Here is a 23874-nt window from a genome sequence, read left to right as displayed (position 1 = left end):
GTATCAACCATCAAAATATCCAAGAACAATCCTTAATCAAAAAGGGGTGATCCACCTAGTTCATTACTCCTAAGAACTAACACGTAGGTCTTGTTTTACTGATTTTTCTGTTTAAATCACTAATAATCCAGCAGATATTTTTCTTTATAGAGCAAAAAATGTGCAAAAGATTCTATTTTCTGATACTCTTATAATCCCTTCTTATAAACACTACCTGCAAGCATTATTCCATTCATAGAAATTGATTCAATTTCTGTGAACCTTTCATGTAAAAATTCAAGGCTAGGGCAACAGTAAGGCTTTAAAGGATGTCAAATTCTTGTCCAGGGCAACGGCAGCCAAGAAAACAGATCACCAGTAAGTGCTTGGTTGCATTAGACAAGTTCCTTCTTAAAAAAAATTTGCATCGAACACAACTTTGGAAAGAGCTCTGTTCCTTCTAATAGATGGCTGGTTTTCTAAACCTCCCTTTCACTGAAAATAGAAAAAGAAAAAGAAAAAAACATGAAAGTTCTGACTTCCATGATATGGCTATGGAGAAGGAATAAACAGGCGATTCATTCAGTAGTTTTTTTGCCATACAATCTGTTTTTTCATAGCAGCATTCCCTTTTTTCAGGGCATAGCAGCTTTTCCTCGATGCCAACTCTAACTTCACCAGCTAGACTGGTTGGCATCCTCATCTTTTCCAGAGTTAATTTACCAAGCAGAAAGATGCAGAAATATAATTTAAACTAACAACATCTATAGCTTCATAATGACCGTTGTAACAGTTATGGGAGCCTCCCATTGTCTTGTACAACAACGGGCTTCAAGGTCCCAGTCATCGCATTATAATTGTGGATAAAAATATAACAGTTGTTTATTATATAATAGGAATAACACTGTAACAGCCATTGTTTTCGACATTTTTGTTCATTGAATAAATCATACGTTTCAAGTTCAAATCACATTGCAAGCTGGAGAGTTTTTTTCAAAAAAGAAAACGATTGCGAACAATTAAGCATATAACTCTTTTATTCGATGCTATGACAGCTAATAACAGCCATTTTGCTGGTTAAAATTTTATTCCAACTAAACTTAATATTGGGATATAAATTTCTAAGGGAAGGGAACAAGGTGTTGGGCTAACTGGACAAATAATGCCTGTCATTTGTGTTATAATGGGGAACATTAATATTTCTGAATGGTGTAAACTGAAAAAACAAAATCATTATTATACATTCTCCTTCAAAAACATCATGCAGCCAATTGACTCGATATGCATGAAGACTGTTTTGCCCATTAATGTTGACATCTAGAAAAATTTGGAGAAGAAAGATGGCACTCCACTAGCCATTTGTCCCTGCAATTGCACTGATCCTCAAAAGATACAATCTGATGGACAAACGAATTACCTAATACCGCTTCAATGAATATGAGAGCTATTGAAGTTGCCTCCACCATCAATGAGGGCAACAATACAACCTAGTGACATCGAAGCAACAAATAATGGTTGTTAATGAAATGCTTATCTTTATGTGAAAATCCTTCTTATAGTTCTTGCAGCTGCACGAGCTAACACCCTCCCAGCTAAATCGACTGGTAGACGAACTACTTGCTGTTGGGTTTCTGGTGGAAGCTGCCAATGGAAAGAAAAAATAGCATCTCAGAAGTCTGACTGTTGTGACATGTTCAACTCTAAAAGAGGCTGAGACATTTCACTGGATTAGCTACCAACAAAACACTGACAGGAAATCAAAGTCGGGAAAGCTTTGCAACTATACACACGCGCGCGCGCGCGCGCGCGCGCGCGCACACACACACAGAGAGAGAGAGAGAGAGAGAGAGAGAGAGAGCTACCAGCCTAGTTGGATAAGCAGGTATGAAGTCAATCAAACAGCCCTTGTAACCAAGTTGAACAATATTTCAAGTTTCCCCTAACAAGCCTATTTTTCTACCATTTTAATAACCAATATCACACATCCTATTTGCGAAGCATAAAAATAATTAACATGAGAAAGTTTTTAAGAGGAGCATTTATCCAAGAGAGCAAAATAGTATCAATATGAGTGGTCGAAAGCTTTGGGAGTTATGAAGGTTTTGAACTAGTGCTTTGAACTTCAAACACATTTTCCTTGAATCCATCAGATGACATGGGGGAAACAAGCAACATCGCATGTATGTCTAGATGTGGATGTGCATGTTTGTGTAGGTTTTGAAAAAATATACATACATGATCCTGCAACCCCGCAGTTACATACACCTAAAAGTCGACAAATCTCCCTTCTTCTATCGTGCACGTTAAAACATGTGAGGTTTCACTCATCACACATTGATATATTGGAAGGTGTCAATCTTTAGAGACATAAATAAAAGCAACTTAAATTATGTATGTCCTCTTCATAGTTCAGCAGCAAAGTAAATCTCAGCTGCATCACTAAAGTAATTGTGGGTGGACCTAATTGAAGACCAGAAAATGGAAAGAGGATATGGCTCTGGTCATCAATGAAGAACTTGATGGTCATTTTTCAGAAAATGAAACATGATTATGCTACATGTGCATTCTAACAAAACTGGGAATCCTAACAAGAACTGCATTTTTCGAGAAAGGATGCTAGTAGGCCAGCCCACCAACTGATGTTGGAACTATTGTATGGTATTTGGTACTTTGAAATAGAAATAAAGCCAACCAGTAAAGAATTGCCTAAGTTGTTGATAGCAATGGATTCATATACTGGAGTCAAAAGCATTTCTCCTACTTGTAGACCTTTGCAATTGTCTTCTAGGAGGAGGCTGGGTGTTGTTACTAGAGTTCTCTTGAGCTCTCTACAAGGTTCATCAGGTCCAACTACCAATGAATGCGTGCCCATCAATCATGTTAATGTAACAATTTAATTAACGTCTACACCTGTTGTGTTTGTACAAATTCTTGATTACAACTCCAGTCACTTTTTGTTCCTGATTTACATTGTCATGGCCATAATAGCAGGAAGTTTTTACTTGAGGTGCCATGCTTTGGAACTCTGATGAAAATCACTCTTGCACCTGCTTACTAAGTGTTTCCTCTTCTAAATCCTTTTTGAGAGACTTCCACACACCAGAACCAGAATTTACTCCTGCAACCACTTTGGCTTCAGGTAACGAGGTCTTGACTACGGCCCATATTGCATCTATAGTTTATCAATGAAGTGGAGCTTTTCAAGATAATCCTAGCATTGTAATTTTGTTCTAACTTTAGGATTGAAGTTCATACTTCTGCATCTTTGCCTCCATTACGAAGTCCATTTTCACTGCTTTCTCACCAATATTTCTTTTTCTGAGAAAATTAATCTCATCAATATTTCTAATCATCATGTCTCACAATTTGAAGTATGGACCCAAAACAGTTTCTTGACCTTTGCTTCTGTCAGAAAGTCTGTTTGCTGCATCTTCAAATACATTACTGGTACCTCTACACCATGTATCAGAATATTCCATCATCAATTCAGCAGTTCTATCGACTGTGTTTTAAAGCTTCAGGCATTGGTCAAATTCAATTATATGCCTCTTCCATGGTTACTAATTTAAATCATTTTCCTTTTATTTGATCAGCTTACGGTACTACCTTGCAATTAATCCTACACCCTCACTGCTCAACTTGCTAGTGCATCATAGTGCATATGACTCATTTGTGGACATGTGTTCTTGAGGTCTATCCCATCTCAATCATTCTTTAGACTCAGCATTTGGGTCATTGCATTTGTAGCTCATAACTTGACTGCCATATTACCTTCTTGATGTTCTTCTTTCTTGTCACCAAATCAACTTCTTCTGGCCCTTAGTTATGGCATATTCTTGGTAGGTGATCTACCTTGATTTTAAGGGAAAAAGGCAGGTAGGGATGTAGTGTAACCCTCATCATGCACATGCATTACAACATATGCATGCTGATTATGCTGGTCATTTTTGATTCTTTAGTTCTTTTCATGAATTTATACTGACTGAAGTCTTGGTTTCAACCAGACCACCAAATTAGATTTAGTTTCAGCATTATCAGCTCCAATTTTGATAGTTAAGGTAAAAGTTATCAAATTTTCAAAAAAATCCAAAGAAGAAAGACATGTCAAAATATGGATATTAAAAACAATTTAAGAGACATTATATGGGAATTACCATTTTCAGTGGTTTAATGTTCAAAGAGTCAAATACTATATTTTTATCAAAAGATAAAGAATAAAATCATGTTTCACTTCACTGATGACTGGAATATATCTTTAATATTTTTCAAGACAATACAACACATTGCATTGTAAATGTGTATGAGATCTAAGACAGACAAACCTGTCAACAATTTTGTTTGCTGAAGTTCTTTTGAACCCAATACTTAAATGCTTCTATTTCTTTTCTTTTTTTGATGAAGAATACATTAAATGCTTCTATTTCTTTTCAAAACTAGCAAAGTTCAAGTTCACAAAATGCAAGAAATGGAGATGCGACAAATTAGCTACATAATTTTCCATGTATGCTATACTTTTGGAGTAGTTTTGGCTAGAAATCTGAGCTGACACAGTTTTGGATATTTCGTGGCCAAGACCAAAATATTTTAGTTTTAATTTCAAAGTTTTGGACTAAACTTTTCAACCAAGATTTTCACCCGATACATGGCTAGAACTCTGGTCGGTTGTGGATAGAGAGGTAGGGATCCGTATCAGATCGGGATGCCGCTGTTAGTGTGGTACCTAACGCAAACTCTTGCATATGTCAATCTCGACCTCGACACCGTGAGCTCGTCCATATACAACGGTTTGCCGACGGAACTCGCTACAATTCCGATGATCGTTGGAGTCCACCAGTTGAGCCAGTGGAGCAATCTTACCATCGCGCCAAGGCTTATAGGCTTAATAGATGTGAATCTCATAATTATGTTTGCTAGATATGTTCCATAGCAAACAACACTATTACCATGATTGCCATCTTGAGATCAACCAACTTCCTGGATCAAGGTTTAGGATTTGCATGCTCGTGCAATATTGGTGGAACCATTCCATACCGCCCGATTTGGGGCATACCAAACTGTACCAGCGGCAGACCAAAATGGTTCTAGCCTCCGAATCAAGAAACCAGTGGAAGAGAAGGGGGAGAAAGAGAGATAGGGAGGAAGGGAGGGAAAGAGAGTGGCCGGCGGCGGCCAAAATAGAGATGAGGGAGGGGGAGAGGGATTTCGAAGCCCTCTCTCCTCTGTGCATTGGAACAAGGGCGGAGCTCCTATTTCGAAACAAAACAAGGGAGGGCGCTTTCGAAGTCCTCTCTCCTCCGTGCATTGGAACAGTGGAACAGGGGCGGAGCTCTTGTTTTGAAACAAAATAGGGGCTTCTATCCCTTTTTATATATATTTTTGAAATTTTTAAGTGAAGTTGACAACCACTGCCGACTTCACTTATTATTATTTTTGTTTTAAAAATTTTTAAGTGAAGTTAGCATCCATGCACGGAGGAGAAAGGGCTTCGAAAGCCCTCTCTGCCCCCTCCACCCCTATTCTGACTGCCGCCCTCTCCCTCTCTCCCTCCCCCTCTCTCTTCCTCTCTCCTCCCCCTCTCCCCCTGCCTTCCGGTTTTGCCTGTCAGTTCACGCCGAGACGGCACGACACGGGGTTGTACCGTCCGTCCTATTGGCCAATTGGCACGGATTCCAATTTCGATACTGCCTTCCTTGCTCACATGTGAACATGCATATGCAATTGCACATGGTTATTGTTAAAAACTGCAGTTATCTACATAGAGGTGCTAAGGCTTGTGTGAAACATATTTGTGTCTAACGTAATAACTAATAGATGGTTAAGAAAATAGAAAACATCACTCTGAAAATCATGAAAAAAGGACTTGAATGAACAAATGCATGTATAAAAAAATCCAGTCCTATGCATGCACACATATGATATTTGCTTCCTTACCTCAGGAATGACCAAAAGAATAGGCGAAAATTCTTGCACAGATGTCAATTGATATATAGCAAGAGAGACCTCCTCCATATAGGCATTTTTGTTCACTTCAGCATTAGCATATTTTATTTCCTACAAAAGGAATCGTTATGCTGGAAATTAAGCATCACATTATCTTTTTTTCATTTTGAAGAAAGAAACAGATTCACAATTTCAAACCATAGCAAATTGCTATCTTATAACAATGGGATCAGCAATGTAATAATTAGTGCGTCTATATAATTTCTTGATAAAAAAGGAACATAAGGAAATTAAAGGAAATGACAAATTATATTGGTTGATTATGATCAGCAGTCGGGACCGTGTTCAATAAATAGTTCCAGCAAGTTCATATATCATAATTAATTTAAAATAAACAGGTCTCATCCAATTTAACATATCTATATTTTTGTGTGCACGTGTCTTGTGCAGGAATCTTCCACCTAAGGGAATGAACCCGCTTCAGAAGCTTCCCAGAATCGTCAACCTGCACCAACTTCCTAAGTGTTTTCTTACCTCAAGTGTTACTTAAGGAACTGCTTCCCTGCACTCATACCCACTACTGCACCTGCTCCATATTTTGTCAACTAAGGTATTGTAACAGTTATATGTACTTCTCATTGTTTTTTGTAATTTATACATGATTTGCACTTCATGGAGTTTGTGCATGCATCCTGTAGTTGAAACCTCATACTTGGATGCCTGATCTCAATAAACACATACATCTGGCTATATGCCACAGTAAGAGATAGGCATACTCTCTGACTCTTGCTCCTCGAGTACATTTATTTAGGCCAATCATGTAGTTATACGTTCTTCTATATTTCCTAACTTCATTTTTGTAAAAAGTCTCTGTCATACTGCTTAACTACAGTTACCCTCAAATTCAACAAACTGCTAGAGTATTGGGGTTGATATTGATACTGAGCTCCTAATTTACTTTGTCACACTACACAAGGCGTTCTTACTTCTAAATTATAAAGTTCAATGCATTTTCATGAACATAGGAACTTAATCATGATTTGTCAAAGAAAATGCTAGAGTGAAATATATATCCTTACTGTATTTGTATTCTCATCCTTCTGAAGCCTGGATAGCAGCAGGAGAAGGCGACGGAAAGTTCTCAAATTAGCAATATCTTCATCAGTGACTGATGATAATGCCGAGTACGGAAAGGCAAACGGCAACCTTGAAGCAACAGCAGATGTGACAGAGTCCACGGTAGCTAAACCAAGTGCATCTATTCCCTGTATATATTCGATATACTTCTTATGTTAATTAGCATGAAAGAACACACTTCAAGTGAGCAGCTAAAGAAACTTATGTAAGAAGCCTCATACTACTGACAATAGTTTAAACCATATGATTCTCTGTAAGACCTGCCGGTGTTACAAAATCATACCATATGAAAATTGATGTGAAGGCATAATTATCTTTTCAGCTCCTCGCCAATTAGTGATAGCTCAGCAGTATTGATTAGAAATATTTTTTAAACAAAAAATGAATAATGAATTTCTTACACTTCAAAATAGATTTTATCTAAATTACTTTATAAATAAAGTAAAAATACTGCAGTATTGATTGTTGATCTCATTTCTAGATGACTTCCAAGTATTAAAAGTAATAATTGTGATTCATCAATCACTTATGGAGAATGTAGTCAAAGACAAGTTACTGCAACACAATAAAATAAATTTGTTGATTCACTAAAATGACCTTATTAAATTTGTAATTTTGGGCATTATTGCTTAACATTATTTGTTAATAATGGGAATGAAGATCCATAAACACAATGATCAGACGAAAAAACCTTAATTTTGTAGTAGCAGGTAAGCTGGCCTAACAACATTCATAAATAGTTCAAATTAAGGATTCAAAAAACCAAGATTAAAGTCATGATTAGGTGAAGACAGATTTATATAAGTCACCTAAAACTGTTGGGATAAGGATTATGGTTATGGTTAGACATGCATGCCTATGTGTGTCTTCCATTTAAAGCATGCTTGGGAAGAGTTTTAACTTCAACTAGTGATGCCTAAAATTAAGGAGTTGCAATCCACCTATGTTTTTCCTTTTTCCTTGGGTAGCAATTGTCAGTAACACTCTTCAAAATAAATGCATCAGGAAGTAACGAACAGCAAGGGGGCAAAAAACCCAATCCCATATGATTCTCCTAGGCATAATTAGCTGCTATGCTGATCCCTAATTTGTTGACTTTCTAACTGCATAGTTCTGCAGATATATTGTTTACCACTGTAGGTCATAAATTTAATCAGCATGGTGCAACCAAAAGATATTCAAAATTGCAACTTTGATGCTTTAAACTGAGTAACTTGAAGGTGGTCTAACCGATGCATTTGAATTACATGATCTTATAGGGTCATGGATATATGGTGATTACAACAATGGCTTAGGCCTAGATATACATACTTTTGCGAACTCTTGCATCAATATTTCCCTCACAAATGCACCCTGAAACAATGAGCGAAAATCTACCATCAGGTCCCATGTCCGTTCATTGCTCAGCCAAGTTCAATAACAAACAAAGAGAGGCATATCCATCGTACCTTTTCAGACAAAGTGAAAGAAAGCACTTGCTGGATTGCTGTTGTAGGATCAGTTTTCTCTACATCCTTTCTAACCATTGACTGCTCAGTTCTTGCACGAAGCGACTGCAATTAGTTAGACCATAATTTATTCAGATAATTTAGATATAACAATTTCCAAAAATAGAAGTATTGGAATACCATCATGACGCAAGGAGATACACTTAAGAATGGAACATGTCATACCTTCAAATTTAAAAATGCAAGAAATGATCGAAGTAACAATTATGATGCAAGGAGATGAGAAAAAATTATCATGGTCAAGGATCTCTTGATTATCTGTCTCAAGTTCAGAAAGAGAATTACATGTATGTTCTAGCATACTCCACTACATCTGATTTTTTTCCTTTTTCTTCATGTTTTGCTATTTGATTATCTCTTGCCTTTTGTACTTAGTAGAACTTTCCATTTATCTATTTTTCCAACCTACCCACTATCAAACAATAAACAACCTTATGTTTGTTGATTTCATTGAGTTAAACAACCTTACTTTGAAAGATTCATATGTAGTGACAACAAGGTATGTTCTTCAACTGATTTTTCCTCAAAACAAGGAAAAAAAGATTCTTTAACTGATTAACAAACTATACATACATATGCAACATGATTACTAGATTATGGATAAGAGAATACATTTTCCAAGATCTTTCCCAAGTGACTAGGTGAAAAATATTAGTTAAAACCAACGTCTGCGGAACCGTCCTGAACCATCCGGTTCGGGGCGTCTCGATCCGTATCGGCAGCAGACTGGGACGGTTCCGATAAGAAAACCAAAACGCATCGTGATGGGGACATCAAAGCCGTTCGTTCAGACGATCGAGCCATCAGAGCCACTCGCTCGCGTTCGCACCAGAGGTTGACATCATTATGGCTAGGAGATGATCTTGAGCCACCGGTGTGAGTCAGGCCCAGATTGGATCCATTTGAGTCTGCTTTATTTTTATTTTCTGTATTTTGCTTTTGTTTGATCGAGTCAATTTGGTCATTTGCTTTTAGTCAAGTCAATTTGGTCAGTTATTTTGTTATTAGACAAGTCAATTGGGTTAACTGTTAAGTCATGTAATTGGGTCGAGTGATTGGATCGATTTTGGTATGTAATCAATTAATTGACTTAGTCAATTGATTGAGTTGATGTAAGGGTTCAAGTTTGGTATGTAGTCAATTGATTGACCTGATGTAAGGCCTATATAAAGGTCATCCCTCTCATGAATTAAGGCATTGAAGAATTGAATAAAATTAGCCTCTCTTTCTCCTCCTTCCTCCTCTTCTATTCTTGTTCTTCCTCCTCTTTTCTTCTTCCTCTTCCTTCCCTATTCTTCCTGCAGTGGTCCTCCATCACATCGCCAGAGAGGGAGAAGGAGAAGGAAAGAGAAAAAAAAGAGAGCGGGCGGGGGAGGGAGGGAGAGGGAGAGGAAGAGGGAGGAAGGCCAGCAAAGGGCTGACGCAGGCCGACAAATAGGGAAGGAGGTGGAGGCCACGACTGGATCCTTATTTCAAACAAAATAGAAATCCGGCCGCGGCCTCCGCCTCCTTCCCCGTTTGCTGGCCTCTGCCAGCCCTCCGCCGCCCTCCGTCTCTCTCCTCCTTCTCTCTCTCTCTCTTTTCCTCTCTCCTGTTCCCCTCTCTCGCCTCCTCTGCTATGTCGGTACAGAACTGGCACGACACGGCACGGGCCTATACCAACTCGTGCCGTCGGGCAACCAATACGGTACCCGGTACTGGCACAGCAGACCGTGGTTAAAACCACTGCCTGAATGTCATACATGCCAGGTTCTATATTGGTGTTGATAATTTGCAACTTTATAGTTTCTATTATTTTGTGAAATATGTACTCCAGATTTAATCATCAAATATTTTGCTCAGAAGCTATGTTGCATTTCGGCTCTATGACTTTTGCCTATGAGATGCCTATCCACATATGATCTTTAATGTAAAATTTTAATTATCAAGATCTATTCTTAACAATAAAAATTTCAAATGGAAATAATTTATGCAAATTTCATAGAAACATGCAATTCAGCTTATGATCTGCCGCACCGTCCGGTACGGAGCATACCGTACCTTACCGAAAAGAAACCGATATGAAACAAGTCGGTCGGTACAAGTCTCATATAGGTCGTACCGAGACTTACCGCCCCATACCGAGTTATACTAACTTATACTGAGACGTACCAAGGTGCGTACCAGTCCGTACCAAAGCATATTGATCTGTATCGAGGCGTACCAAGATAAAAATTGAGAAAAATAGTTAGAGAGCTATTTCGGTACAGGGGTGTATCATACCAAACCAATAAGGTACCAATACAATATCCAGTACCGAGATTGTGGACCTTGGTTTAGCTATTTTCATTGATAATATAGTAAATAAACTAATATACTAGTATGTTGATGATAATCAATTTAAGCTGGTTGCTTTAAAAATTAACTTGCCACTCTGACCATTAATCATCCAAGGAAGCCAATTTGCAGTTTAAGGGTACAAAAATAGGCTGTGGTAGAAGCAGGTTTTAGTTGAGAAGCATCAGAGCAGAATCTGCTTACCAAAATACACCAGCTTTGGTCTGAGCTTGTGGACCAGCAGCTCTATCTGTCTTCTTAATCATTGTAACAACATAGGGGAGTCCAAGTAGAGATAAAGTGTTGAAACTTGGAACATTAGGGTAACCCAAAATAAACCTCACTTGGATGCACTTACAAGCTTTTAAAAATGGTAAAACCAACCTATGAAGCAAACATTAACTCTAATGAGGAATCACCTAGACCATGGACCCAATTTAAAGTTAAAACCCATCTGTCAGTCAGCATGAACAATTTGTAATACATAAAAGTTGAGCCACCTATTATTAGGGATCATGATAACCAAAATAAATCCATAAAAGTTGAGCCACCTATTATTAGGGATCATGATAACCAAAATAAATCCAAACTCCAAAGTAATATATCTACAAGACAATGGCTTCAAGAAACTGGAAAATTTTCTGAAATCCATGACAAAAGCATGAGAACTACGACCTAAAATTTCATAAGAATTTTCGTGCATACAATTAACCCCTAAATTAGTGCTTCCCTGTATGGCTATACTTCCCTAGGTACATTACAAAATGTTTCCATGTGCCTTTTTTTTTGTTTTGCACATTAAATAGACATACATACGGATGTACCTCAGTTAATAGAGACTCTAGGCGATCAATCCGGAAAACACCTTCCTGACACAAGGTGGAAAAAATTTCAGTTAGTTTGTGGATCAATATTGCTGTAGAAGAGCTTAAGAAGTAGATCATGCGTGGCTCCAGAAGATTAGGTGCAACTGAGATAGATAACAATGGCCTTATATTTTGTAAGTGTCATCAACCAACACTGAAAATAAAGATGTATAAAGCAACCTTATAAAGGAGTGCCTGCAAAGTAGACTGAAGCTGGGGTGAGCTGTCGGTGAGAACTTTTCTGGCAATCCATGGGTATGAACTACTCAAAACTTTGTAATTTGGATTCAAACTAATAGCAATACCCTCCAGAACAGCAAGACTGGAATCAAAATACAGTCAATTTGTTTAACAACATATCAAGAAAATAAACATCATCAGGTCATATAATCATGGATGCATTAAGAGGAATGATGCATTAAGGTTAAAAATAAAATTAAGTAAAAGGAAGAGGCATTTCTTTTGCCAGAAGAATGCCCCCTCTCTCGCAGATTCAATCAGCTCAAGACTTTTAATAATGAAAGATACTATAGATTCATGACTTTATATGATTACCTTCGAATTACAAGAGAGAAGTAGGAGGGTATCTGAAATTTAAATTTGTACCTGAAGAACAAAAAAAAATAATTAATGACCATTTGCCTAGAAGCAAGAGCCAGCTGCAAAAAGCTTTTTAGATATAAAGCATACAATTAAAAGTTAAAATCTCTTAAATTATTTCTTTATTGGGGATATGGATGCAGAAATTAAAGATAACATCTAATAATGTGAGATATATACAAAATGCATCATAAAGAAATCCCACTGCATTTATCTAGATGATCCATTGAATCATAATGCCAATAGATGGGATAAGGCTAATTGGTTGATGTTAAGGTATCCCTTTTGTATATACTTCTGTTGATTGCTGAAAGAAATATAATGTATTTGTTTATAAGTTATAATGCATACTAAGATGTACTCTTTCAATTAAGAAAATTGTTCTTTTTGTATCCCTGTTAAATAGATGTCATACTCAGGACTCTTCATATCTTGATCCAAATTAGGTACATTCATGCAAGCTAGGCAGTCAAATCTAACCACTCATCTCCTTTGTACATCTTTACCTCTACAAAGGCCAAAAATTCACTGTACAATATCCACCATGACAAGCAATGGTATTATACGTATAATCATAGATCAAGGGAGGGTTTTCATCTCAGACAAGACCTAAGCCAAGATGTTGCTTTGTAAGAACGCCAAACACTCATAAATACAGTATGCATAAGATATTCCATTTTATAATCTTGGCCGATATAAACCAACATATACGATATATTAGCCACAATAAGTATCAATATATCACCTGAGACCTTTAATCAATTTATCATATGGCTTTAGGGTTTTTAGTTAAGAAACGTTAAACCATTTTGTAAATGGACCATCAATCTCACTTTCAAAATACTGGCTGAAAAATCCCACCATCACTTCATCATATATTGGCTGAGAATTTGGTAATGGTGCAACCAGTTTAAAATTCTTCAGCCTTAGATCTTGGCTGAAATAAAACCAACATACTAATTGATCTTATAATCAGCCAACCACATAACAAATTGACATACCCAAGATTGAAAACGTTGTTCTCATAAATCTTTGTTCCACAAGATGTGACATGAATAAGACATAAATTTGCACTAGTTCATCAACTCCAATTAAGGGTGGCAAAATATGACCCGACCCGCCAACCCGACCCGCGTTCGACCCGCCATAAACAGGTTCGGGTTTGGCCTAAATAGGTTCGGGTCATAAACAGGTTGACCCGTTTAACCTGTTTATTAATTGGGTCGGATACAGGTTTAAAATGTCTGACCCGTTTAATCCGTATAACCCGCTTAATAACATGTTTAATATATGGGTCGGGTTGGATAAGGGCCACAGCCCACAAGGATTCGTCACCTGTTTAATATACAGAAATAAAAAAAAGAAACAAGCCTCGCATAAGGGCACCCGTGCCCATATTTTCAAAGTTCCTCTCCCTCAAGTCCACCTCCTCCCCCACCGTCGAGCCCGCCGCCTTCGACCCTCCAACGGCGCCGCCGACCCCTCCTGCCTCCCCGACCGCCTCTTCTGCCCCCGCAAGCCGGCCCCCTCCCTCCCCTCCAGCCGATTCGTCGCCAAGCCGGTCGCCGCCCGGTCCTTCTCCTTCGTCGGCACCCACGAGTACGTCGCCCACGAGGTCGCCGTCGGCCGCTCCCACAGTCCCATGGCAGCGCCGCATGGGCCAGACCCCCTTCCCATGGCAGCGCCGCTCCTACCGCCTCCTGGTCATCCCCCCACTCTCCGGTTCAGATCCGAAGACTGAGAGGTATGAAACCCTAACTCTAGATCTCCTCCAAGGATCCGGAGAACATCTGCGAGATCGCGCTTCGGGGGTACGCCGATCTGGTCATTGCGCATTTGCACTTCAACATCATTAGCATAATAACGCCGATCTGGTCATGGGGGAAAAGAAACATTAGCTGGTCTGGGAGGTCACCTGGAAGCTCTCAGCTATTTCCAATCTCCAAAGAAAGTTTAGGTGGTATTTGGACTAATGATGTTGAAGTGCATCAACCTTTATTGACAATCTGAAGTATCATAAGCAGTTGTCTAGATTGTGCTTTACACTTCAATCAAAATTGACCAGTCTGAGATAATTTCCAATTAAAAAAAATTCAAATGCTCAATATTATCATTCAAGAAAAATAAAATCTCATCTTAGCAGACCCCGATCTTCTAAACATTCTAAACTATAAAGTTATTAGGTCTCATTTTGACCCGTTAGTTAAGTATATCTACTCCTCTGGAAAATTCTGAAGAAGAATCAAAACATCTTGAGCAGTAAAACATATATGAGGACATCAAGCAACAAGACACCATACATTGTGCGTCCAAGATTTCCTGACAAATCTCCAAAACTTATATTGCGAACTCCTTTGTTGACAGCATTTTGGAAAACACCTGCAAACAAATATGAGACTAAAGATGCACGTGATGTTGTTCTGAGGCTACAGATTGTAAAATGAGGCAGAAAAAAACCTGTCAATGCCATGGTAACTTCATCCTTTTGTGCAGTCGGAGGAAGGAGTCTGGAATAAATGTAAATACAAAACCCAGACTAAGGTGAAAAGCAAAACCTCAGATAACGTCTTAGAGATACTAATGATCCATTCACAGGAACAGTTCATAAGTCATGCCATCTATTCATACGGATAAGATTCATGGTTATCTTTACTTATATGAGATGCTAATATGACTGGAATTCCAGCTTCCAGGTAGTTTTGTGTGGAGATTAATGGTAGCAGACCTCTCCATCTAGAGTTAGGAATTTCATTCTGCAATTTCTCATTGCCTTACTGGTCATGCCACTAAGCTAAAGAATTGGTAAATAATACATGAATTCACTCAAAAACCTCTCACTTGTATGAATTAAATGCATGCATCACTCACATTATCAGGAAACTGGTTCCTGACACAACATTGCATTCTGACTGTTGACATGCACGGCAATGTCAGTTCAATATGAATGCATTTAAGTTATAGCCAATGATTCTCATCAAACCTGCCTTCTACCAGCACATTCCTCCAATTCTATGGCAATCAACTGGCTTACCCGAGAGTTACAAAGTCCTTTGCCAAAGCATCAAAATCACGATTAACAAGGTGAAGACAAGCTTCAATAAATCCATCTCGAAATTCTTTCTTAAATTCACCCATCATTCCAAAATCTAGAACACGAAAAACATACAGCAATGAGCAAGCAGAAGAAAATAGTAAAGCATGTTTTTCAGGATTCAGATTTTGAATGCTAGATCTGAGACACCAGAATTTTTTAGCATATAAATAACGTAATTAACTAAGAAGCATACCTAAGTATGCTAGTTTCCCATCAGATGTCCGCAGAAGATTTCCTGGATGGGGATCTGCGTGATAAAATCCATGTTCTAAAAGCTGCGAAAGTGAGCAATATACTCCTACCTGTAAGTTTTTTTTGAAAAAAAAAAATCAATCATGTTCTCCCAAATATGATGTTAAAATAGCAAAAAGCATCACAATCACTAGCTTCAGAGAAAAGAAAAGTAAATTCAGGATACAGTTTTCATGTCAAATTTATACCTCAACCAGATAAAGATCTTTGACTTCAGTTAATTTTTGCCCCTATACAGTGAGTAGAAAGCAACATTAAGTCGATACAGGTTTTTCTAGAAATCCTATCAAAGAAAACGAAAGGGTCGTATGGTGCACCTCCACCCATTCCATGACAAGAACTCGACGACTGGTTTGTTCCATAAACATCTCTGGCACAAAAACGTCACGTAGTCTCCCATACAGCTCCCTAGTTAAAAACGTGTATGCCGAGATGGTAAGTTATAACCTTCACTCAATGCATATAATCCCATAATGAGCAGAATTGCAAAGATAACACAATTCCACAGAAACAGATAGAATTTCCTGCTTAGAGTGCCTACCGAATGTTTCACAAATGTTAGAACATAATACACCTGTTATCATCTAATATTATTCCTGTTTCCAAAAATTGAAACTAAGAGAGTTTGAAAACATAATGTTCCACATTGAGTGTTCTATTGCCTAAAACACAGTTTTTTCAACTTCGTATTTGTCTGCTGTAGTTATAGAAGCCAAAAAATTAGCAAACAAGTAAAATTAAGAATGAAAGCCACAGGAGAATGGCTCATGCATGTCAAGCCAGAAAAAGTTATAAGGCAGTCATCATCACTAAGATATTCCCACCTGAACTTGAGTCCATTCCTTGCTTCAGCCCTGTAATCCACCTCCTGCATTAAATGTGATTTACCTGTATTCAATGTGAAGCTCTAAGCATATGTCCAAGAGATTCCGAAACTGATTCATAAATTATGATGTTAAGAGAAGTTAAAAATGCTTTAAATAATCATACCAACAAAACAGGGATCAAATTTTCCTGAAGAACAACCCAGAACAAAAATCATAGATGATTTATGGATGGATAAGAAAGAATAGGAGACATCGTTTCTAAGTGCAGTTATCTTGATCGAAGACTAAATTATTATGAAAGAGATAAAAGAGGTAGAGAAAACTTGAGGTAAAGATAAACACACAAAAGAAGGTACTCTTCTTCTGCATATTTCTCACAGGATATTCAGCAGATTATAAGCAGATCTGAGAATGTCTAATACTGGATCTACATGAGCAAAATATTGTGTTTATGTTCTTCTCAGAAAAAAAAAAAAATCATGTGCAAGCAAGAATATGAGTACTGACTACCGAGTCTCTTTTTTTTCAGAAACTGGAAAAATTACTCAGGCTACTTCAAAGGTTTCACATAGGTTCTTACATCTGCTCAGGTTGAAAACAAAGTGTTGTTGTGCCAATTGGTCTGAGATTCATTTATCCCAATTCTCAGTACATCACCAAATCTGGAGGGGCAGGCTACCCATTACTGAGTAAGCTCCCATCAACAATTCAAATTTATCCAGAATGCAGGTGGAGATGTCCATCAAAACAAATAGTTGGAGACCATATGGTGACAACCCCAAAAGCATTTCCACTCCATATACCAACAAGTCTTGATCTATTTAGCTTCTTAGAAGCATAAATGGCTTGCAGACTCCCCTAACATTGATGTTTCGTGGTTAATGGTTCATCAATCCAGCAGCCCACTCCAATTAAGAAACTAGGCAGCAGGACAGCTCATACTCTAAAGCCACATCAAAGCAATAACTATGAATAGACATGAAAGGAAACAATGTCAAGTGTTTTGACAGCCAAGATCAGACTGCAAAGAAGCTGCTTTTATGAAAATATGCCTGATACAGGTGACCACAACTGGATGACTCTAGTTCAGATCAAGTCAAATTGACAGACCATCTTTGCTGCAATAGTTCTTAGTGAATTTTATGAATGCTCTTATATGCATGATTCTTGCCATCACCATAAAAAAGATCAAGCTTGGATTTAATTTGTGAAATTTAACAGAATCCCAAATTCCATACAAGAGTCACATATTACTTAGAAAAAAATGTGTCACTTTGGTTCTGAATAAATAACCATCGTCGAAGCCTATGGGACTTAAGCTTGCCAGACGGTACCCCCTCAGTAGGGAGATATTCAGTGTTTGAAACACAGAAAGGTGGGACTCCCATCACGCATGGACATGCAAGCATATATAAAAGAGGAAAACACATGATGGCATGAAACTCTATTATGCATGCTGATTGCTGTTTCACTTCAAATGCTGCAAAGGAAAAAGGAAAATGCTGTGGATGAATAAAGGTTTAAAAATAAAACATTACAGAGATATGTATGTACCCGAAACAGGCTTGATGCCCATTCATCAATTACAGCCTGCAAGTGACGGACCTCAAGAATTTATCATCAGCTACCTCAAAATCAATGAATATGTAAATAAAAGATTCAGATTTCAGAAGGAAATCTTAACAGCTAGAATGACTTCAGTATGTTAGTGTCATTCTTGAACAAGTATGATTTTGTGGCATTACCTGAAGATCAGTGTTCAGCTTGGCTGCTCTCCTTACCAGCCCTACAATAAACCGCAGGATAAAGATATCCAAAGAAATCGCTGCTCGAACTCCAGGCCTCTGCACTTTGACAGCAACAACTTTCCCACTAGAGCGAAGCCTGGCCTGATAAACCTACAAATTAGTGGAGACACATTGTAATCTGAGTTGGATTTTTCCTTTTTTCGCATAGCATATGTGGATTGCAAACCTGCCCAAGAGATGCTGCAGCAACTGGCTCTGGTGAAATCTCCGAGAAAAGAATGTCTATTGGTAGTCCAAGCTCTTTTTCTATCATGCTGAAAGCAATCTCAGTTGAGAAGGGTGTTATACGATCTTGCAGCAATGAAAGCTCCTCCAGATATGCAGGTGGAATCACATCCTGAAATAAGCAAATTTAGAAAGAAAGATTTTGAGAAACAGATATATGTAGAAAAACTGCACCATGCATGAAACTTTTCAAAATTTTAACAAAATTTTAATAATTGAACATCTCTTTATGCAAATGGATTGCCAACTTTATATCACAGATTTCTTACTTTCAAAAAAAATCCATAGTTTATCAAAGTTACATTTATATAATATTCTTGGACCAGAGTTGAAAACTAAAATTAGTTTTAAAAATAGTTTTTATTTATGCATATCAAGGACTAAAAACTGATAAAAAAAATGTTTCTTGTGAAATTTACTAATATTTTTCAAGAAAAAGTAGACCGAATCCCCAGAGGGCCCAGGCTGAATTAAATAATTAGAGTAGGCCATTATATGATTTTCCTGCCTTCTAAGATGAAAAATATCAATGGGCTGGAAAGGACTACAGATTTTAAGAGAGACACAACCTTTAAACCTTCTATCAAATTTTAATCAAACACTATCTACAGTCTACACAGTAGTAGATCTCCAACCTAACAGGCTATGGATACATCTGTGTACAAAATATCTGTCATCGGACTTTTGGTTAGCTTAGAACCCTATAGAATAAATAAGCATTCAACAAATTTTTTTCCTCATGTTTTTGTTATCTGCAGATTCAAGTTACTTATCATTTGCTAAGAAAATACACTTGAAGGTGGATGCATCTACTAAGATTTTAATAGGAATGAAGATATAACATGAAGCATCTTATCTGGTACCTTGGGTTTTTTTTAAAAAAAAGAAATCATTTATCACAGATAAAGTTGCAAATTTATCCCCTGAAAATTTGAAGAATTATTGTTTCTCCCAAAGTATAATTTATCCACTAGAATGCAGAGAAATTTGATCTCCGTTAACTCTGATTTTAAGTGAGTAAGATGCTCCTACTGCGTTATTTTTTGGATGCACTCTACATTTACAAAAGAAGCCTTTCTTCGAGTCAATAGTGAGCTATTTGTGCATTTTAGGATAAAGTATTGCATATGACAAAGTTTCCATCCTACATAACAACATGGCTCACTCCCCCACATCAGTGAAGATATGTCAGGTAGTTTGAGTTGCCTTGCATTCTCTCATGAGAAGGAACTTCAAAATTCAGGCATAATGACAAGGGAAGAAAGAACAAAAGAATAGATAAAACAGATAAAGAAAATTATCAATCTTCAACAAAGAAATGAACCATTATTGGACTAACCGAATAGCCAAGATGTTTCTATGGACCAGCTGCAACAAGAATACTCAAGTTTATTTAATTGATGGAAGTATGGTGACTGCCAGAATAATAGACTTGGAAACCTTATCAGATTTATATATAAGTGGATGTTTGATCTTGTGCGCAAACGTAATGCAATTCCAGGGGGAAAGTGATTTTGTTAATGATAAGAAGGCTAAAATGCTGCTTTCTTGTAATTGTTTAAACGGTAATATTTTGCTAACACAAGACAAGAAAGCCAGAACAAACGGTGCCATTTCATAGTAATTATTTAGCCTCTCTGTGAATACTTTAATCTCAGACAAAGACAAGATCAATTTAATTTTGGTTTTAGAAAATGCCAGTTAAAATAACTAGTTTCCAAAGCTCTGAACAAGGTATGAGGCAGTAATTACAGATGATGAAAAATAACATTTCACAAGAGGCTACAAATAATATTCGAAACACTACTGTTTCAGGCATTATCAGTTACAGTGACCTTTGTCCACTATATCAAAGAAGCAACAGCAGTAATGTTGAATGATATTGTTCAAACAGAATCAACAAATGATTCTGAAGCAAATTATTAGTAATAAGGCCATCACTTGGTGCTGTTCAATAGAAATAACAAAATGTCACTTACCGCTCTTGATGACACAGCCTGAGCAATTTTCACAAATGCCTGTAAAAGAGGGCAGTTTTGTTTAAAGAATAACTGGGAAAAAAAATCAAAAGAACAGCTTATATATATCACAGTAACAAGCCTGTTCTAATATAACTAGAAAGAAAACATGACCATGACATTGGAACACTTGCCAAAAAACAAAAGCATACTTCAGTAATGACGATTTGTTAGCATAAATCTAAACTTGTCTCTTGAAATGGTACAATAATTTTTAAAATATGTCTATCAAATATTTATTAACATTGAATACTGCAGCTTGCAGGAGAGCACTCTACTAAAACTTTTAGCAGGCAATATTATCTGGCAGAAAAAATAAATCCACATACTGCCTTCAGAATACAAGGCAATAGTTCTAGGATTCAGATTGAACACTGACAAGTCTGAAATCGTGAAGATATTTAGTATTTTTGAACAAAAAACAAAACCTTGTATGCTCCATGACAAACTAGTGTAGAGAAGCATCAAAAGCCCAGTAATGTTATATAGAAGCAAAAATCTAAGGGTGCAGCAACTGGACCAGTTCAATTGAATGAGAAACAAAAATAAAAGGTTGAAAAATTATAGAATAAGAGTTAAGTTATTTATGCTTAGGAGGAAACAAGCTCTTGAGCATGATCAAATGGCCTATCAAGACAAGTGAGATGAGATGATCAGATCATGATGATGCTGTTGTTTACTGTTTATCCTGAATTTTTTACAAATTACTTTACATAAAAAATCAAGGCTACAGACAATGTTTAAATTATTCTTTTAACTTATTTTATCTATACAAGAATTGTCTTATATATGCTGCCAGCGAACTATATGGATGTAACAGAAAGACAAAAATCCCAAGTTTTCATGATGTCTGCGCCATATAAAAGAATGTAGTGGGGATAGTTCTTTCTCTCTAAATAAGTTTTACCTAAAGTTTGAAAGTTTTGACTGTAAACTACAAAAAAAAAATTGACTGTAAAGGACATGAATAGTGCTTTCAACTCAACTAAACCTTAATCCCCCCTCTTTCTTCTGCATGTTTCCATTTTAGCTGTTCAGTCACTAATGATGTCTTTTAGATGGGCGCTCATCTAATTTGATATCTAATTGGAGATATCAGGACAGATAAAACATATAGGTAGACTACCATCTAATTTGATAATATCTGAGTGGTACAACATATTTGAGTTTAAGCTACACTAAAATTCACAAATCCTATTGTGAGGAGGCTCATCTAGAGGGCCTTTTTTACAATGTAGTGATTTCTTTTCTGAACAATCATGAACTTTTAAAAGGAAGAAACAAATCATGCTGTAAGGGAAAACAAAGGCCTCCAACCGAGGCTCCATGCACCTCCCTAGAGTCGATAACAATGTCAGAAGGAAAAAAAAAAAATTCAAATTCTTTGCCTTCATCTTAGCAACTGAAGAAACTACATATAAACAGAACTTGTACAATGAATGATCTCACCACAAGTCCATAGACAATGCTCCTTATCCAATTATATTAAGAAAGAAATTATGTTTGTTTTCCGTGGGCTACCACCCGTTTGTTGAACTGAGGTAGTCTCTGAGGTAATGAAGTCTACTGTACAAATTCAAGACCTCATAAATAATAAGGAGCCACAACTCTCTAAGTAAAAATAATTTATAAAAAAAGATGATCATAAATTGTATAGCGTACAAGAATTACAGCATTTTCCTATAAAGATTGCATTCAAGAATATCTCAATCCACAAAAGACCGCACCCACCAAGAGACGTACCGGACCGAGCTCCAGTAGTATCATCCGAAGCTCCGCAGCTCTAACCTGCAATCCAGAAACATGACAAGAATTATCTTCACAATTTATAAGAGAACAGAGCTGAAAAAGAAACCGAGAAATAAAAGGGGAATAAACAGTGTTATCACCTTGAACATCTCATCGGACCGATCGGAGATGCTATCGAGGTAACGGAGGGCAAACCACCGGCCAAAGGTGGCACCTATTTGGAGAGACCGGCGGAGGACCAAGACGGGTTTCCGGCGATAAATCGCCGAAATAGCCCGGATATTATACTCATTCAGGAACTCCGCCGCCGAGGAATCGCCGTTCTTGAAGAGATAGCCGGTGTACTTGGTGAAGGCGTCTTCGTCGACCCCAGAGACAGCGTCCGCAGCGGCAGGCGGTGGTGGGCTCTCCCGCCGCCGGGGAGCGCGGGGTCGAGAGGAAGGTAGGGGACGGGCCGGTTTGAGGAAGGCCCCGGGTTTGCATTTGGCGGGAAAGAGAGAGGCAGGCGGCGGGAGAAGGAGAATCATTAGAGAGGGGGATGGAGAAACGGGGAGGACGAGTAGAAACTAGAGCAAAGAGGGAATAATGGAAATCGAAATTACTTAGAAACGGATAAATCTTTTGGTTTTTATGTGGTCGGGTGGTTTTGCTACGTGTCGTGCGTCACCTTCAACCACTCGATATCCATCCTGGCCTCAATTGGGCACGTTTTTCTTTCTTTCTTCCCCTTCTTCTTCTTCTTCTTCTTCTTTTTCTTTTTTTTTTTTCACATTGGCACCCCACACTAAACGTAGATGAATATAATTAAAAAAATCAGAAGAAAAAAAAAAAAAAAAAAGCTAACCAAGCAGGTGAGGAACATCCGTCTGGTTCCTCCAAATAAAATCTACAGTAAGATACCACCCAGTCAGCAGCTGAGTTGACCTTTCGATACATACAGATGACCCTAAAGAATAGGTAGTCCCCTCCCATCTGCCGAATATCGCAGCGTAGAGAGTGTACACCCAGAAGTTAGATAGCTCTTTTTTGCAGCATCTAAACTTTACGATTTAGTTATCTCTTTTGGATACTAATTATAAGTTGACATAATTCCAATTAATAATTATTACTTATTATTTGTTGTTTATTTTCTTTAACTGAAATATATGTTTAGCTTGTGCTATCCATATTTATATTAATAATATTATTTATATAATTTTTTATTCATATTAATAATATTTTTAATTATAAATTATTTGATATGATTTTTTATTTTGAACAATATTAAATTATATTAGTTAATGATCAACGAAAATTAGTTTGTGAAACCATCTATTATTATATTATTATATTATATTTGAAGAATTGTTGAAAAAAAGAAAAAATTTGTAGCTGCATGTGGCGTGACGCTAATATTGATGATAGTATTTTTCGCATGAATGTTTTTATATAAATTTTTTTATTCCTCATGTTAATTCTGATATTGATGATATCAATATTGATGGCAATAGTATTTGCTTAACTATTATTAAAATTTATTATTTAATATATAATAGAAATTGAGCTGTTAAGTCTT

At 37.2% G+C, this 23874-nt stretch overlaps 1 protein-coding gene and 1 long non-coding RNA gene across 14 annotated transcripts; both read right to left on the bottom strand.

Moving 5' to 3' along the window:
- Positions 1 to 1028: 1028 nt before the first annotated feature.
- On the bottom strand, positions 1029 to 23248 carry LOC103717761 (Protein kinase superfamily protein). Of its 13 annotated transcripts, none has more exons than XM_008806257.6 (21): positions 22460 to 23248; positions 22314 to 22358; positions 20532 to 20570; positions 18494 to 18664; positions 18265 to 18417; positions 18074 to 18109; positions 16517 to 16560; positions 16010 to 16100; positions 15881 to 15922; positions 15634 to 15742; positions 15378 to 15492; positions 14804 to 14853; positions 14647 to 14743; positions 12302 to 12352; positions 11927 to 12068; positions 11705 to 11749; positions 8505 to 8609; positions 8368 to 8409; positions 6999 to 7184; positions 5911 to 6030; positions 1029 to 1620 (listed from the first exon to the last, which is right to left on the bottom strand). In XM_008806257.6, the coding sequence occupies exons 1-21, from the start codon at positions 22844 to 22846 to the stop codon at positions 1516 to 1518; spliced, it is 2175 nt and encodes a 724-aa protein (XP_008804479.3). In that variant the 5' UTR covers positions 22847 to 23248; the 3' UTR covers positions 1029 to 1515. The 13 variants fall into 13 exon arrangements, with proteins under 13 accessions (XP_008804479.3, XP_008804481.3, XP_026664510.3 ...); XM_008806259.6 differs by having other exon boundaries at positions 14647 to 14725; positions 22460 to 23243; XM_026808709.3 differs by having other exon boundaries at positions 16517 to 16580; positions 18058 to 18109; positions 22460 to 23021.
- LOC148699936 (uncharacterized) lies at positions 3777 to 5904 on the bottom strand. Its single transcript, XR_015973663.1, has 2 exons — positions 4386 to 5904; positions 3777 to 4343 (listed from the first exon to the last, which is right to left on the bottom strand). It is a non-coding gene; the product is annotated as an uncharacterized LOC148699936 (long non-coding RNA).
- Positions 23249 to 23874: the final 626 nt, after the last annotated feature.

Source organism: Phoenix dactylifera, chromosome 15 (genome assembly GCF_051530095.1).
Source record: "Phoenix dactylifera cultivar Ajwa chromosome 15, Ajwa_hap1_PhDact_Kaust_v1.1, whole genome shotgun sequence".
Classification (NCBI taxonomy): Eukaryota; Viridiplantae; Streptophyta; class Magnoliopsida; order Arecales; family Arecaceae; genus Phoenix; species Phoenix dactylifera.
Note: the sequence above shows the minus strand (reverse complement) of the source record. Positions and strands in the feature narration are given on the sequence as shown.

Coding starts and splice junctions, on each gene's coding strand:
- LOC103717761 (XM_088711735.2), bottom strand. CDS start 22,846: ATGATTCTCCTTCTCCCGCCGCCTGCCTCTCTCTTTCCCGCCAAATGC. Junction 18,418..18,493: donor CTGCAGCATCTCTTGGGCAG/GTTTGCAATCCA, acceptor ACTAATTTGTAG/GTTTATCAGGCCAGGCTTCG. Junction 15,743..15,880: donor AAGATCTTTATCTGGTTGAG/GTATAAATTTGA, acceptor AAAAACTTACAG/GTAGGAGTATATTGCTCACT.